Raw genomic sequence first — 18,942 nt, forward strand, 5'->3', positions numbered from 1 at the left:
AAGGTTACAGGTCAGTGTGGGATCCAGAATTTTAATAGCAGTTATATTTCATTACTTGCAATTGATGAGATATAGGACTGATGTTCAGTTTCAACTGGGGCACAAATAGACAACACGTTGCCCACATATTATATATCCCAACATATTCCCGTATTCTTTGAAGTCAATAGAATTATAAATTGAGTAGTCAATTGAGTCTTGATGGAGTAGGATGTCAGATGAACTGACATCTGACTTCCTGATCATCTCTAACTTGTCTTTCAATGCACAGGCAAAAGAAGTTAGAGATGGCCTTTAGAATATAGCTGGCAATTCCAGGCACAATCTGGCCCCACGTGTTTATAAAAGCATAGCTATGATTTCAGAACATGTGATCCTCAGAGATATTTTAATCCTGTGGATGGCCCCACACACCATGATGATACAATTGGAGTGGTATTCTGCCAAAATATTAATCCTCGAACACAAAGCAGTTAGAAAGCATTGATCAACCACCTTCAACCAGTTCAACCATGTTACAAACCATAATTTAATGTTATCGATTATACCCTCTCCAAAGCCTTCACATCCTTTCTATTATGGGGCGATCAGAATTGAATGTAATACTCCAGATATGGCCTAACCAGAGTTTTATAAAACTGCAACATAACTTCCTGATTCTTGAACTCAATGCCTCAACTAATAAAGGCAAGCATGCCAAGATTTTGTTCACTAATATCTCACTGAGTAGTTTCAAGCTCAATATATACAAATAAAAGCCAATTTTACTTTGTAAAATGTCACCTATCTGTAGAGATGACAAGCACTGATCACAATCAAAACCTCTTTTTATATTTAGCCTGTTAACTCCAGGAAGGAATAATAGTTGAATCCAATTTATCAACTCGGGAAGTTACCTCTGTAAGAGTGATGTTTGCCTTCAGTAATGCGTCAATGGTTTCAAGTGAAAGGTTGCCAATCTGCTGCAACTGTGTTTTCAAAGTAATGATGTTTTTCACACAGCTCTCTATGTGTAGATCTATTAAAAAATCATGGATATATTGAATAAACATTGTAGATTACAAATAAAGTAAATCATGTACAGAGAGGATATGAACAAAACTGGCACTGGGAAAAGGGTCCCAGAACCAAAAGCACTGGCTCTTCCAATAGGATTCAGATATTGCTGGTCCAAAGGATTATCTATCTCAGCAATACCCATTGGTCAAAGTCGATGTCAAAGTCAAGTTTATTGTCATATGCACAAGTACATGTATGCACAGGTGCAATGATAAACTTACTTGCAGCAGCATCACAGGCACTTAGCATTTGAGATACAACATTCACAACAAAAACATAAATTAAACAAAAATTATTTAAAATTGTACAAGAAAGAACACAATTAAAACAAAAAGAACAAAGTCCATTGTAATGCAAAGTAGTCATAGTGTTGCGAAACTGAGGTAGGGATTAGGGTTGTGCAGGTTGGTTCAAAAACCGAATGGTTGAAGGGAATTAGCTGTTCTGGAACCTTCAAGCTTCTGTACCTCTTACCCTATGGTAGCTGTGTGAAGATGGCATGGCTAAGATAGTGGGGATCTGGTGTGGGACTTCAAGCTTCTGTACCTCCTACCCTATGGTAGCTGTGTGAAGATGGCATGGCTAAGATAGTGGGGATCTTTGATGATAGATGTTGCCTTCTTGAGGCAGTGCCTCATATAGGTATTTTCAGTGATGGGGAGGGATGTGCCCATGATATATTGGGCAGAGTCCATGACTCTCTGCAGCTTCTTATGTTCCTGCACATTCAAATTGCCCTTCCAGACCATGATGCAATCTGCCAGGATACTTTCAACAATACATCTGTAGAAGTTTGTTAAAGTGTTCAGTGACATCCCAAACCTCCTTAACCTTCTAAGAAAGTAAAGACGCTGGCACTCCTTCCTTTTGATTGCATCTATTTGCTGGGCCCAGGACAGGTCATTCTATGTTAACATCGAAGAATTTAAAGCTGCTGACCCTCTCCACTGCCGATCCACCAATATACACATTCACCCTCCTTCCCCTTCCTGGAGTCAACAATCAGTTCTTTAGTTCCACTGACGTTGAGCGCGAGGTTGTTGGGGCGGCACCACAACCAGGTGTCCTACCTTACAGTTCTCATGGGCTTTTTGGAGATTTGGACCAAAAAATGGGAAAAGTATGCATTAAAATTTTACAGTACTCTGCCAGTATATGCAAGGCCCCCAGGTTCAGTTATTCTGTTGTACATGAGGCTGAGATCTTGGGTGTGAAAGAACAGGTCTGCACAAGGAGTGAACTTAAGGGTTACCTCATAGCCTCTTGCTGGTGTGGATAAAGGAGATTGCAGAGTTATTGAGTTTGAGTCCATTTTTATTTGGGGGGGGGTGGGAGTTTAGATGCTTCAGTAGAGAAGATGGTGGGGGTTCGAGATGGCAGGGTGAAGGTCAATGGTGGTAGACGAGGAGGAAGATTGTGGTCAGGGAGGAGTATTTTACCGTAGAAATGATCTTTTCAGCAGATGGTAATGTTCGATTAGGGAGATAATGGGCGTGTTGAAAACGGGTTTAGGGCAAGATTTCTGGGGCTAGGGTGGGGACAGGGGTAGAAGGAAGAGTCATCAAAATATCTGGAGGCAGTGCAAGGAGCCAGAAGACATCATCAGTGAGGAGGATGGTGCCAGGTGCATCACTAACTTTGATAATTTAAAGAAGGTACCTATCTAGAAGAAGGATGCCTCAGACTCCCCAGAAACAGATCAAATGGCCAGGAACCTTTTAACTAATGCAAAGCAGGCCTCACCATGCAGGGAGGATTTGCTTCAGTGTGGAAGACATGGCTAATTTTCACGCAGGCATTGTCAAGGTGAGCATTGCTTGCCATTTGATCACTTTTAGTTTTCAAATTTTTAAAACAAATCCATTATAATAATATACAAAATCATTGCAGAGCCTGACAGAATTCCTAACCTAATTTCTTATCCAGCAATTGACCCAGTGCACCAGCCTACAGGGGACATCTATGATATGCACAAGCTGGCAAAAAGTAGTAGATGGGGATTCTTACACATAGTCCAATCTGTAGCTAGAAGTGCCAGGCCTAATTTGAAGAATAGCACTAATTAACATTTTTAATTGACTGGCACCTTGAGTAGTTGCCAGACTGGGAGTCCCACTTAGGTACCTTCTTACTTCGTCATTATGTGCTCGTCATTCTCTCCTTCAATTTAAACTGGTCCATAGAGCTCACTTGTCTAAAGATAAACTATCCTGTTTTTATTCCGATATATCTCCTTACTGTGACAAATGTAATAACGGAGTGGCTTCTTTAATTCACATGTTCTGGATGTGTCAGAGTCTTAAAAAATATTGGACAGAGGTCTTTCATACTTTTTCTGTACTTTTCAGAATAAATTTTAAACTTAATCCTTTGACTGCACTATTTGGGATCATTGGAGACAAAGACATAACTTTGAAGGCTTCTGATTTACACATTCTGGCTTTTATTTCTCTTATAGCCAGGAGAACTGTATTGCTTAAATGGAGGAAGTTACTCCGCCTACTCATGCTCAATGGTTATGGGATGTCATACCTGAATCTAGAGAAGATTCGCTGTTCAGTTTTTGAATCTAACTTAGACTTCCAAACCTTGTGGGGACCTTTTTTGAATTATTTTCAAAATCTCTGATTTGGTGACTAAAGCGCAGATATTGGTTGACAATGATATGTTTTTAAGGGTTTTTCCTTGTTTTTTTTCTATCAAACAGCTTTGGTTTTTGGTAGTGGGAGTAGATTTTTTTAATATAATATTTCATTTTTCCCCTTTATTAACTATTATATGTGATTATTAATTTAGAATATTGTGATCTTAAGTATGATTTAACACAACGTATTCAGTAGTATTTTTACTCTTTTTTGATGCATGTATTCTGCATTTTTTTCATGGATTTAATAAAAATATTGTAAAAGAAAAAAGGTACCTTCTCATATATGCGTTTGCATCCCTGGGCCTCTCCTTCTACAATACTAGCAACCCTTCCACAACCATCAGTGTCACCGCGGATCCCCAATCCTCACCTGACTTCTCATCAGACCATTTGACTGTGCCCATCCCCAATTCTTGATCAAGGTCTCAACCCCTCAATCAACCTTACTCTGACAACTCAATCTAAAGCACGTCAATCCTTGAGCACCCAACTGCCACCAACTGAAATCCCAAAGTCTTGGTCCTGGAGCTGCCAGATACTTTCCTTCACACACTGTGATATTGCAGCACACGAAGAACTGGGTCTAACAGCCGATCAGTGTTGCCTGACTTCTTGGGCCTAACACACTGCTGAAATTTTCTGCAGTAAAGTCACATCCTAAACTGTCATTAGAACTTGGCCATGGCCCTTTAAAGTGCTACATCTGGCACCAAAACATTTTTAAGCTAGGGAGACTCTTCTACTACTCAAAGTGATTTATCTGCATATAGATATATATAGGCTTAGAAATTCTCAAATATTAGGAAAGTTGTACTAAGAATAAGGTACATGGTGTTAAATGCAAGATTTGTCACTATAAAACTGTGTTGTACACAAAACCCAGGGCAATTTCCACAACAGATCAGGCTTTGCAAAATTAATGTGCAAAGAAGGACTTTGCTCAGTTTGCTATAAGAGATCTAATTCACGAGGAAGGAATCATATCATAGAGATCTGGGGAAGGGCAGGGCGGGTTTAGGGGATCAACTGTGGATACTATTGCTTTTGTGCTAATGCAGGGAATCCCTGCAACATCATATGCAAGAAGAACTCAAAAGCAAAATCGAGAACTTCAAGATCAATGTAGTAAGTTCTAGACTGCATCTTATCAGTTTTGCAATGAAATTCTATCACATAACACACATAAACATTGCCCTATTCAGCAGAAATTTCTAGGTTGCATAGACTATAATCAAGAGGAGTAAAGTAGAAATTGAACTTGTCAAGTACAGAAAGCTAAATAAAAGTTTAGAAAGTTAGATAGAATTAAAAGAGAGGGATAATCTATGCACTAATTAATTTCAGAAGGACTGAGACACTACACTTATAAAGTTACATTTTTGGGACAAGCCTCTATGGCAATAATTATCTCAATATTCCATTGAACAATAAAATTTTGTGTCCATAATGAGAAGCTGGTGGATTGGGACCACCACATCAGCCCATTGTATTGCCAAGTACATTGTAAAGGACTATTACATTTGTGAAATATCACAAATGACAACTTCTGGATTTCCACACATAACTATAGCTATGTAGATATGAGGACCTGGAAGTTTATGCCCAGTTGGCAGTGCAATAGACTGGGGGCAGCATATTCTACTCCACTTCCAAATGTTGGTTCTATTAGCTGCTTCCACCATAGAGTGCTTTATCTGACAAGGGATGAACTTCTAAGCAATAAAATCTCTGTCCAATTTCATTCCATTAAAAAGACTAGCCTCACCATTACTGCTTATGCAAAATCTGGGCCTTGATTAATGGTTTGTTGATGAATATAGCCTCTCCTAATAGGCAGTACTAATTCCATGAAGGTAATGGAAATATTACCTTTAAAAGTTCCAATGTTCTCAAGTACTGTCATAATAGAACTATTTGGTGACAGACTTCCAAGGTTTCCAACAGCGTATTTAAATCTGGAAAGAATAAAGATTAAAAAAATAAATTCCATTGGACATGGGAAATTGTTCTGTGGAAAAATTTATCTCTAAAATGGCTTTGACATCAAATATTAAAAGTATTGCAGGATATTAAAACACATATTAGCCTATTTGTATGAAATGAGACCATAGAAACAAACTATCATCTACAATATCACTTTTTTTATATAAGCATTGGCTTATGTTTTGCAGGTAATGGGAAGTCTTTTGCAAAGTTAGGAAGTGAGTTTCAGCCTTTGAATAAGAATTAGAGCCGGTTATGCTCTGTTGTTGGAAATGTCATTTGTGTTGCACAAAAATTATTTGCTACTTATCACCCATGCCCAAATGCAAATATGGTCTTGCTGCCTGTAAGTGTGGACTGCTTCATTATCTGAGTTCTTGTGAATGGAATTCATCATTGTGCAGTCTTGAGGAAACATCCCCACTTCCAACCTTATGTTGAAAGTGAATTCCTAGATGAAACAGCTGAAAATAGTTGGGCCCAGGACACTGAATTGAGGAATTCCTGAAGCAATGCTATGGGAGCTTATTACTGGACCTTTCAATAGATGCCTAGCACAGGGGCCTAGAGTTCAGAACAGTGGCTCCAAGTAAGGCACGAGAAGTTCTGCGATTCTAAACTTGCCTTTCAGCAGCATGTGTCATTGTAGTCCACTGGAGCAGAATATGCAGACTCTCAAATATTTGCAGAATCTTTGAGATATCAGGTGCTACAAATGGCAGCTGCGCAACTGGTCACAAAATAGATCAAAGCTGGTGGTTGTCAATGAGTGGGCTATAAACTGCTGTGAATATCACTAAACTTGTAGGCTTTTAGACTGTCACAGCAGCACATTCTGACAGAGCTTCTCTTCCATGTTGGCTGACATTAAGATTTTCCACTGGCACATGCTCTAGGTGCTGTTGATGGTGGCCCAGTTCCAATCAGCATTCTCCTTCACCTCCTCCTCTTCTTCTTGTGCTTCATTATGCCCTTTCCTTCACTGGAGAACCCCAGGCAAGAGCTGTGCTAGGTTCTGCTGTTAGCAGCAGACAATAACGTTGATGGCCCTAAACGGTCAGTACTGGAGCTCCTGTCCAGAGTGACGCAGACAGTGAAATCTCATTGAACAGGCCAACGGTACTTCATACTAAGCTCCTTGCAAAGCCATAGTATTCATTACAGAGATGATGTTCTGCTGTGGCTGAAAAATGCACTGGATTCAGAAGCTAGCAATGGTGTTATACCCATGCTTTCTTCCATCAGGCAACTGTGACCTCAGAAAGATGAGGCAATCATGACAGCCTTAGAACAAAAGAGTCCTTCAAGCTCTCAAGCTTCGTGTTCACTGACAATGAGAAAGACCATCTCATAATTAAACGGAATCTGAGCAATGAAGCAATGGAAGCCCCTGCGATTCAGAAAAAGTTCTGAGCTCAAAATGTGAAGGAGACAAATCTGGGAACCGCAGGCCACCTGGCTTAGCATCCACTAGAATGGAAAATGTTAAAAGCTATTATTGAAGACATTACAGCATGGCCCTTGGAAAAGTTCAAGTTAATAAGTCTAAGCCATTGTGGTTTTATGAAAGGGAAATTAGGTTTGTCCAACCTATGGAAGTTCTTTGAAAAAATAAAAGGAGAACTAGTGCCACATCAAAAGTTATTCTTGGGAAACAAAACTCATGGTGTAGGAGGTAACATATTGGTAGAAGATTGGATGGCTAAAATAAAACAGACAGTACACATAAATGGTTCTTTTTCTGATTGGTAAGATGTAATGAGTGGTGTGCCACCAGTGCGGGAGCCTGAACTTTTAATATTTGTATAAATGATTTGGATAAAGGTATGGTTGCTAAATTTGCTGATGTCACACTAAGAGGTAGGTAAATAAGTTTTGAAGTGGACATAAGGAGGCTACAAAGGGATAAAGGTAGGAGTGAGCACAGATCTGGAAAATGATGTGGGAAAATGGGAAATCACCCAATTTGGCTGGAAAAGTAAAAAAAAATCTAAGTGAGGGATGGCAGAGCCCTGACATGCAGAGCAATTGGAATGTCTAATAGCATGATTCACAGTAAACTAGAATGTGTACAGCAATTAATTAGGAACTCCAAAAGAATTTTATTGTTTATTGCTAGGGCATTGGTGACACCACACCTGGAGTACTAAGCAACCTATTGGTCTCCTTATTAAGGATGGATGTTAATGCATTAGAAGCAGTTCAGAGGAGGTTTACAGACTATTGCCTGAAACGGTAGGCTGTCATAAAAAAGGTTAGACAAGCTAGGCTGGGATAAACTGGAATAATACTGAAATAAACAGCGCTACACATATGAATTTTTAGGCCCTTTGTAAAATCAAGCTCATCCATCATTGCAGGCTTTCTAAAATACAGAAAGAAGGATACAATTGTTGTTGTAAACCTGCTAAACAACCAAAGTAAGTATTAAGTGCTGAGGGCAGAAGTATCAAATGGAGTCACTCTGAGCTGTTGTGTTGTGTTTCCAAGCAACCTGTTTTACACTGGAACAGGTGGAATTCTGTGAGCAGGTCATTTGCTCACCAATTAAGCTGGGTATAGTATTCAAGCAAGGTACACCAATTTTATATATATATAAAATATTACAGTTGTACGTTATTTTCCAAAAGGTTCTTTAAATTTTCATCTTTTTTACTTAATTTGGTTTAATAAAATACAAAGTAAAATCCAGCTAGTTCACAAGCAGCTGACAGCAGCATGCAAAGTCAGTTGTAAAAGGACATGATATTTAGTGTGGAGTTGCTATGCCAACAGCATCCACTAGATCTGCAACAGCTTCATGAAACCTCCCATAAAGATTCCTTACACTGTGTCTAGTTTGCAATTGCAGGTCAACTCGGTACTAAGAGATCCATGCACTGTCATGTGCCTTTAAGTGTAGTGATACATTATGGAGGTTGAACAACCTTGAGAATTAGATGCAGAATTTACCTTTCATACAATTGATTGGTTAGTGATGGAGTCAAGTCACATTTGCATTTGGGGTTATTCACTGCAGTACTCACTGCTAGGCCTGTCTGATTGGAGGCAATTTGCACTTGCTTATAATAATTAAAGTAATTCTTGCAGCTTTCCGATACAGGAGTAGAAAATGTTTCATCCACAATCTAGAAAGAGAAAGTCCACATAAATCCAGAAAAATCAGTATCAGAACTATTGATGAAAACATCCGTGCTGATTATCTCAACAATCACTGCACAGCAATCTTAAAACTACCAGTGTTACAATACAGAAAAAATACATGGTGGAATCCTACAGTTAAATCTACAGGACCTCCACATCCCCTCTTTGGCAAGTTTTTCTTCATTTTCATCCCTCCCACAAATATCCAGGCTCCCGTTTTTGCAGGATTTGTCAAGACAGTACACAATCGAAGTAGCAAAGAGGCTGAAACGATCAAATCAGACTTTAAATTATTAATGTTAATTATTTAGGTGGAGGTTAATTAATAAAGCTGATTTTGTGATATTCTGATATGAAATATTAGAACATTCAAATTGAACATTACCACATTAAACAAAGCATTTTTGATTTCCTGTGACACTAGATACACACTTGTACAGTTTATTTAACTCCATGTTTAATATATGTTTAACTCACATTTATTCATTTTCAACTTCATTATGAATTCATTTATTCCAAATGGTTAACCTGAATAAAATGTTCTTTATACTTATACTTATGTCCTTCTAAGACATAACAAATCTATTCTACTCTTTTCTAAAAGGGAAATATGATATTTGGTTAACATCTGTTTTTAGTTCCTAGTTAAGCTTAGCAACATGAAAACTCTTGGTTCATGAGAAATTATGCAACTCATGCTCAAGTCACAAAACAATAGTTTCTCTGAGCTTCTCATTAGTTTCAATGTTGAGGTTCAACAAGTAGATGCTGAAAATAAGTTAACGAAGTTTGCTTTATTGGCAATGTGCTTAGGAACACTTCTAACTAATTAGCTGAAATATTTAGGCCTCTACTTCAAATAAAAGAATAAAAAGGTAAAATCCTGACAGGATTAGTTTCATCTTCCCAAATTTCAAGATATTGAGTTTTATCCTTAAAGGAGCCAAATATATAAATAACCAAGACAAAACATACATTGGAACTGTAAAGTAGTGACAAACCTCTTTGACATCAGTAGTAAAATTAAGCAGTTCCGTCAATGCATGGATTACATTTCCTGCAATATTCCCTCTGCAGGTCTTCTGTCCACACACAACATCATTAACAAAGTACACTTTTTCTGTAAAACAATTAACCACCAGATAAAGAATCCATTTGAGTTTTTTTTTTATTAATTGTGCTTAAATAGTAATTCCACACATGTATTGCTGACTAACTAGCAGGTCCTCATTTTGGACCAATCTGGCCTTAAAAGTAATTATTGTCCAACTGTGGAATATTTCTTTGGGTATTTTATTAAAAGCAGACTTGTAATGGTTTCCATAAACAATTCAGTGAAAAATACCAGAATGAATGAAGTCAAAAAGTGTCAGAATTATTAATCTTTTTCACTTTTTTTGTTGAATCAACAAATGAAGATTAAAAAAAATGCCCCACAAAATAAACTGCTTTGGTTCACCATTTCAGCATTTTAAATAGCACACAAACACAATCTACAAGTTGGAAGGAACATTATTCAAACTTATTTCAAATAATGTAATTGTATGCATGTAAAATCCAGTAATGAATACAATATATCTATTAAATAAAGTCAGTGTCTATCAGTATGATAATTCAGTAAAATATAAAATATGCCAAAAAATATAAAGAAACTTAACCTGAAAGGAGATTTTGAAACTTTAATTGAAGGAGATCTCCATTCGTTAATCGTATATATTTACTGAACGAATCAAACTGGCACATGGCTTCCAAACTGGAAGGAAAAGGAATAACATACAAAGGAGTCAGCAGGGAATACATTAAGGGAGGGGAATGGTGGCATCAAATTATCAGTATTAAACACGCAGGCTACCCATTAAATCCAGTGACATCAGACATGAACATGCTTCCACAGGATTTCCACAAATGGTACTTCCACTCAACATAATTAAAGTACTTAGCGCCTGTAGGTTCTTTGGTATTGGAGCCTACTGGAGGAAAATAAGAGCTCCCAAGAAAACATGCTTTATTGAATGCAGTGTATTTTTATTTAATGGCAGTGCCTGGTACAACTATGTATGAAAAATCATATCAATTGGCAAACTTAGTCCCCAAAGGTACAGAAAACCCATACACGCTTCCCCTTAAAAAAAAGTCAACTCATGCAAACCATTAACTAACCACATACATAAAGTTATTCTATCAGTTAATTGTTTCTATATACAATAATAGAGGGATATATAGAGTTATACATTTAATCGAACATAAATTTACTCACTCCCTTTGATTTCTCAACTACCACGCTCTAACCTCCGTGATACCAGTAATACCAGTGAATTACTTCTCCAGATAGAATTCATACACATCCAATTTCACAGCTTGTACAGCAATTGTTACTTTAATATAACTGCCTCCGCAGATACAAGCATATATTCCATTGTATTATATATTTTTCCAAACATCAACTGTTAATATTAATCTTAACTTGGGCTAATAACACAGACCAATTAATATAGCTACAATTATACATTGGATTCACTATATTACTCAATCAAAACAATTTCCACAATGAACTCCTGCAGACACTGGGACCTTCCTTTTTTCTGCAGTGCCTTTTGAAGTCAGGAAGTCACTTTCTCTGACTTATCCTCTCCAGATTTTATCCGAAGTTTTCAATTTTGCCGTGATTCTCTTACCATAATCTGGCGCTGTTCTATTGGGCAGACATATTTACTGTGACATCCCTCACAAAATCTTCAGAACTGCCTTTATATCGCATTGTAATCCTCTTTTAAAGGTATTCAGCAAAGGCCTTCTGGACACTAGGATCTCACCCAAACCTTGCCCTGTCTCATCTTCTGTATCATTATCATTTATGTCAGAATTAATTGATATTACCTCACTATCACACGCAATGCTAGGCTTTTTGCCTTTCACCTTATCTGTGGATTTTTGTAATGGCACCTCTGTTGTCCTGACAATTTGATAAACCAGCTCTCTTGTACAATCCAAATAGATTACAAATTCTGTTTGAAGTTTTTGCCATCAAGGATTGTGAATATTCATGAATATTCCAATTGCAGTGAAAATGCTAAATAACTGTCCGAAGGATTTAGGCTGCTCATAACAAACTGTTCTTGTCTCTAGGACATCTCAGGTTGTTCTAAATCTCTTGCTTTCTTCTCATTTTCCTTTGTTACTTGTCCTAGAATCTTATGGTGGTCACTACAGAAACTCCTATAACCAATTCTTTTCTCCGATACCTTGCTGCAATCAATGTTTACCTCACTTGCTGCCCCACAGACAAACAGACATGTGCTTAGCTCTTCCTGGCAGACAGCCAAAATCAGCGAAGATATGACTTTCACAATTTGCTCTTAATAAACCCTTTATGTCATAAATGGTATACTTTTTGTTGACATTGCTACTTCACACTACAAACCCACTTGGCATCTAATTTTCATGTGCAACGATGGTGGGATCACAAGTCCTATTATATAAAGCAACATTGGCACATTCAGGTATCAAGGACTCATTGTCTCACCCTCTGGGCAGCATCTCAGCAAGCCTAGAAATCCACTGGAACTCACACCATAATAACAGATGCCTGAGTTTCAACTGCAATATCCAAAGTCTAGGTAGTTTTTGTGAATGCAAGCTGAGACATAATATTTCAGACCCTGTGTGAATACTGGGTTGGTAAATGTTGAAATGGGGCTAGATACAACACTTGTCCTTTCACCTTTTCCCTCCTCCCCATCCAAGGACCTAAAAGACCATCCAGGAGAAGCAACTTGCACTTGCACTTCATCCAAATCTAATGTACTGCATTTGGTGTTCACAATGTGGTCTCCTCTACATTGGAGAAACCAAATGCAGAATGGGTGATTGTTTTTGTATAACACTTGCATTCAGGCCACAGGAATCACCCCAAGCTTCCAGTTACCTACTATAATTCACCACCCCACTCCCACCCTGACCTTTCTGTCTGTGGCCTCCTGCATTTTTACACTTAAGGCCCAACTTGAAGAACAACAACACATCATCTTCTTCCTGGGCACGTTGCAGCCTTCCGACTTAATATCAAACTTAATGTAACTCATTCTTTATTTCTGTCTATCTCAGAACTGGTCATTTCTGCCCCAATTATTTTGGCTCAGTTTTTTGCATTATATTTATATAATGTGGCCCAGAAATATAATTGGCTCCCTCAGCCGAATTGTTGATACAGAATGTTAATACCTGGGGCCCAAGCACCCATCTCTGAACTACCCCTCTAGACACAATCTGCCAACCTGAGAAAGACTCATTTATTCCCACTTTTTGCTTTGTTTGTTAACCAATTTTCTTGTGTACTTATGATGACAAAGAATGAGGTCATTTGGCCTATTACATTCATGCCAAGTCCTATCAGAGTAATTCCAGTAAAGCCACTCATCATCTTCTTATTTCCCTGTAGCGTTGGAATTTATTCCCACTCACATATCCATCAAATCCTCTGTTCCTTTTATTATATATCTACACAAAGGAATATTTATAGTAGGCAATTAACAAACCAACACATCTTTTGCACATGGGGGGAAGCCAGAACAGCCAGCGGATATGGACTCAGGGGGAATGTGCAAGTTCCACAGAGACGTCACCCGAGGTTAGGATCAAACCCAGCTCCCTGTAACTGTGAGGCAGAAGCACTAACTGCTCCATTGCCACGCCAGAATATTACCCCCAATTCCATGTGCCTTTTGACCAATCTCCTATCTAGGATCTTATCAAAAATCACATACACCTACTGGTTGCCCTTTATCAATTCTACTAGTTATATCATCAAATAATTCAAATACATTAGTTAAGTATTTCCTTTACATAAATCCATGCTGACTCCGTTCAATCATTTATGTTTTTCAAGGCGTTCTATTAGTACACCCTTCAGTCTAGTTTCCAGCATCTTCCCAATGACTGTATTAAGTTAACAGGCATGTTTTTTTCACTCCCTTCCTATTTTAAAACACTAGGATGTAGATAATCAGATCCTTAGAATTTGAGCTTTCAGTCTCACCAATATTTCTGCGTATTTTAACATACTAATTTCTTCAATTCCTCATTCTCAGCAGATCCTTGTATTTTCAAAAGATTTATTGTGTCTTCAACCTTGAAGACAGACTTAAAATATTTGTTTAATTTCTTTACCTTTTCATTATTCCCCAGTATAAATTCCCTCTCCCTCTCTTTCTTGCTTTTTCTAAGGGACTCACACACCCTCACTAGTCTTTACTCTAAAATTCTTTCTTCCCTTTCTTTATCAATTTCTTGGGCTTGCATTATTAAAAATTACAATAAATTAATCAAGAGCACAAACTGAAAAGCAATCTGAACTTATTGTAATAGTGAAAGTCAGTGACTGAAATGAATGGGGTCACCAGTTATACTGCAAGGCTAGTATGAAGCTGAGAAGTCCATCTGTCCCTCATCTCATTAAGATCCAAAACTGCCACTGAACTCAGGGGTGACTCCAGCAGCTGAGCAGAGGGCAGTTGCTGACCTGACCTCCACTCTATTTTAATCTTCTGAGTCACAGAGTGCCGATGTGGAAGTCAACAACACGCTCAATATATTGGAGCTCAATCTGGTCCACCATTTCTGTGGTTGCCTCTCAGCAGCAGCCATGAAAATTGGAAGGAAGAAAGGCCATTCTTGAAATACATCCTGTGACCTGGCATCTGAAGTGAACTGATCTTATTCTAGTAATGATATTATGTAGACTGATTTTCAGGATCACCAGTGGTTCAGACAGTCAAATCTCATTCAGCAAGCCAATGGCAACCTATACTAAACACCCTACACATGCCTTATAGAGGTGCTACTCTGCAGTGGTTAGACAACACACAGGAGTCAGAAGGCAGGTAGGGAAGAGGTCACTCAAGTTTTCACTGATCAGCAGTATGATTCCAATAAGATGATAAGTATAAGACATGACAAGATAGGATTTCTTTATTAGTCACATGTATATCGAAACACACAGTGAAATGCATCTTTTGCGTAGAATGCTCTGGGGGCAGCCCGCCAGTGTCGCCATGCTTCCGGTGCCAACATAGCACACCCACAACTTCCTAACCCGTACAGCTTTGGAATGTGGGAGGAAACCAGAGCACCCGGAGGAAACCCACGCAGTCACAGGGAGAACATTCAAACTCCTTAGAGACAGTGGCTGGAATTGAACCAGGGTCACTGGCACTGTAATAGCGTTACGCTAACCACTATACCACCATGCCCGCCTATCTGGTATTCCAAGTATCTGATACAGCCTTAGAATGAAGGAGTCATTTGAGCTCCCGAGATATCTTGCCATGTGGTAGACTATCCCATGATTGAACATGACTTGAACAATGAGGCATTGGAAGCCCCTGCAATTCAGGAAAAGGTCCAAGTCCTAAATGGGCCTGAATATAGGAAAGGGGGGATTATTAACAAAACCTCACACCTGTGCTGCTCATTTACTGTGCAGAAAAGCACCAGATGTCAATTCTAAAGAATGCAGAAGCAGTGATCCCAGTTGTTATTATGTTTTGCTTCAGAAAAAAAATTGATTTTCAATTGTACAACACCACAATAAACAGCATAACATGAATCAATCTCTAGGCTTGTTTACAAACTCAAGCCCACCACCACCATGGACATTTTTCTAATATACAGAAAAAAGGTAACTATCATTGTTGTAAGCCTGATAAACAAAGAAAATATTAAACAATAAGAGTATAGAAACAAAAAAGGAGTCGGTCAGAGCTGTCCTGCTGCATTTCCAAGTAATCTATTTCAGAATGGCATTAGTGAAACTCTGCGAGCAGGTCATCTGCTCACCTATCCGTCAAGTTGGCTGGGAATAGCAGCCAAACAAGGTACTCAAATCATTGGTATTTTACAGTCATACTCTATTTTCCAAATGACTCTATTCAGATTCAATCTCCTTTGTTCAATTTAATATTATGAAAAATAAAATCCATCTAGTTCACAAGTGGCTTGCAGTAATACGCAAGATAAATTGTAAAAAAGGCATGATATTTACCCTGGAGTTGCTATGCCAACAGCATCTACTAGAACTGCAGTGGCTTCATTAAACCTACCATAAAGATTCCTCACACTGTGTCTGGTTTGCAGCAGGTCAGCTTGGTAATAAGTAAGAGATCATGCAGAGTCATCTGTTTCCAAATGAAGTGATACATTATGCAGGTTGAATGATCTTGCACAGATTTTAGAGATGACAATTACATGTGGAAGTTACCTTTCATACAGTTGTTCATATAGTGATTGAGTCACGTCACATTTGCAGGTAAAGTTCTTCACTGCATTACTCAACGCTTGCTTTGCTTTTTCTATAGCGATATATATTTGCTTTTGGTAATTAACAAAGTTCTTGCAGCCTTCCGGGACAGGAGAAGAAGATATTTCCTCTACAATCTAGACAGAGAATATCCATGTATTCAAGAAAGTTTAGTACAAGTAGTAGTGACAAAAACCTCAACCCTGATTATCATCACAATGACTGATACAATAACCTTAAAACTACCATTGCTAACAAAATATTTGTTACATTCTAGCATTTAAAAAAAAACACACTAAAGGTGGAAACACATGTAAACACATTTTCATTTCTTGACAGCCCCTAGCCCTTCCTACTTTCAGTACATTTTCACTGTTTTTGACAAACTACATCCTCTGAAGATGCACATATCAGTCCTAACATGACACTTTCGTGCCAGCTAAAGATTTTCATAACCAGATAGAAAAAAGGGATGAAAAATTGGCTTTAATTCATTTAAATACTGATTTATCCTTCCAAATTAAGCAATCAAATCATATTTTTCATTAAATAGGGAAGTATATGGCATCTGCTGGAAATTTAGTTTTAGGTATTACTCATTAGGATTGCCAATATACCATCTGGTTCTACTTGCATGTAATGCTTGTCTGCTATGTAGATGCAAGACATTACCTTAACATTTAAATCAGGTTCCTAGAATGCAACTGGGAGCCTAAGTTAAACTTAACAATTGCTGTCTGGCTTTCCATTGACTCAGGAAACCCGACAATAAAATGGAGGCATTTTAAAGTACTTGTCAATATGGAAAAGAAGTTGATCTTCCCACCTTGCACCCTAATGTCTCGAGAAAGTCATAGCTTTCTGCTCTGCCACTTGCAGCCTCTTCTTCCCCCACCCCCATCACAGTTGCAGGCCTTCCCACCTCCTCCAACAAAGTGTCTGGCCTCCCTTCATCCCACAACGTCACTTCTTTGCTCCAAAACCATGAACTCTGCTCCCTTCCTCTTGTAATGGCTGACTCTGCACAAACTGCCAGCCCCAATTTCTCATTCCCTATTTCCTCCTGATTGTCAGGGACCTCCAGAAATGTCCTCCTGCCATGTGTTTTCCAATCTGATTGCCATCCAGTTTGGCCAGTCGTTGGGTGGAAAACAATTCAAAAGTCAAATCAAACTTTCATTGTAAAATAATTATTTAGAATAATTATTTTGGTGGTCTTTATTAGAAAACATTTTGCCCTAAGCAGTTTCTAAATAAAATATTAAACATCACCACATTAAATAAATCACTTTTGATTAATTCATTTCTTCCAAAATAACGTTAAAGAGAAACACAAGTATTTGCTATGTATAACTTATGAAACATTTTTAAAAGTTATACATAGCAAATACTTGCATTTCTCTTTCACATCCATACCTACGATACTCCTTATCATTATTTTTTACAAATGTATGTTGTCACTTTTGGTATTGTATTGGTTTATTATTGTCACAGTGAAAAGCTTGTCTTACAGACTGATCGTACAGGTCAATTCATTACAAATATTTTTAGTTGCTAATACAGCTCTGAATTACATTACACTAATATAAAGTAGACATTATAAAAAAAATTCATACAATGGAACATGGGGCAAAGGATGTTCCAAATCACAACTGTGAAAGAAGAATCCCTGATATCATTTTTTTTTGTTGCAAGTGGATACGAATGGTAAATTAAGCAAACTTCCCTGTAATTGCAATTTATATAGTAACAATTTTTCACTGAACTAATTTGCTCAAATATACCAATGTTTACTTCAGCTAAAAATATAGAGGCATAGTCTTGGCTGGACTAGTTTCAGCTTTCTTGTTTTCAGTTTCAGTTTTTCTTAAAACAATTTAAGAAAATTTTATTTTATTCTTCCAAGGATCCAAGCCATAAATAAATAAAACAATATACAAGTTTGAACTATAAAGTAGTGACTAACCTTAGTAACATCAGCAGTGAAGGTATACAGCTCAGTCATTGCATGGATTACCTGACCTCCAAATTCTTTTCCACAGCCCTTTTGTATACACATGATATCATTAACAAAGTACATTTTTTCTGTAAAACAATGAATCTGGATGAAGACAAGGTTGCTCATTTTCTTTGAAATTGTGCATAAATAACAATTCCAGACATCCACAATTAGAGCTACTTGCAGGAGCTCATTTAGACCAATACAAATGATGTTACAATTTTAATTATTTTCTAGATGTGGATTTTACCAAAAACATACCTGTAGTGATTGCCATAAAAAAAACATTGAAATATGCCAGAATGAACAATGTCAACAAATGTTGCAGAAACATTTATGCTTTTCACTTAAATCAAAATAGTTTTTTCTTGAGTATATATTATGAACATATGAAGATAAAAAAATGATGGACAAGAAAAAGTGTAATGTATCCAACATGCCCCACAACTTGATAAGCAATAACAATAAACTGCTTTGGTACTTAAAAATCCAAACACTCATTTCAGTATTTTACATAAAAAGCAAATACTCAACATTGTTCAATTGTAAGCTTTCAGATAATGTTAACTAAATAGATTTTTAATCTCGTAATACATCCAACGCAACCATTAAATAATACAATTTACAATTTTAGTATGATGATACAGTAAAATATAAAACATACTGTAAAATATGAAGTTACTTTACCTAAAAAGAGGTTCAGCAGCTTTAAATAAAGGAGATCCATAGCATTTAATGTTAAGTATTTGTTAACCCAATCAAACTGACACATAGCCTCCAAGCTGTTCAGAAAAGAAATAACAAAGAAGTCAGCAA

At 37.5% G+C, this 18,942-nt stretch overlaps 1 protein-coding gene across 1 annotated transcript in view; it reads right to left on the reverse strand.

Annotated features, from left to right (window-relative positions):
- LOC127570200 (ATP-binding cassette sub-family A member 13-like) overlaps window positions 1–18,942 on the reverse strand; it is a 201,406-nt gene that overhangs the window by 94,758 nt on the left and 87,706 nt on the right. The window contains exons 18-25 of the mRNA XM_052015468.1: window positions 18,814–18,908; window positions 18,094–18,212; window positions 16,089–16,264; window positions 10,492–10,586; window positions 9,835–9,953; window positions 8,642–8,817; window positions 5,576–5,661; window positions 897–1,018 (exon numbers count right to left, since the gene is read on the reverse strand). Of these exons, the coding sequence (XP_051871428.1) occupies window positions 897–1,018; window positions 5,576–5,661; window positions 8,642–8,817; window positions 9,835–9,953; window positions 10,492–10,586; window positions 16,089–16,264; window positions 18,094–18,212; window positions 18,814–18,908 (988 nt within the window). The remainder of the gene's footprint in view (window positions 1–896; window positions 1,019–5,575; window positions 5,662–8,641; window positions 8,818–9,834; window positions 9,954–10,491; window positions 10,587–16,088; window positions 16,265–18,093; window positions 18,213–18,813; window positions 18,909–18,942) is intronic.

The sequence above is a fragment of the Pristis pectinata genome, chromosome 5, assembly GCF_009764475.1.
Source record: "Pristis pectinata isolate sPriPec2 chromosome 5, sPriPec2.1.pri, whole genome shotgun sequence".
NCBI lineage: Eukaryota > Metazoa > Chordata > Chondrichthyes > Rhinopristiformes > Pristidae > Pristis > Pristis pectinata.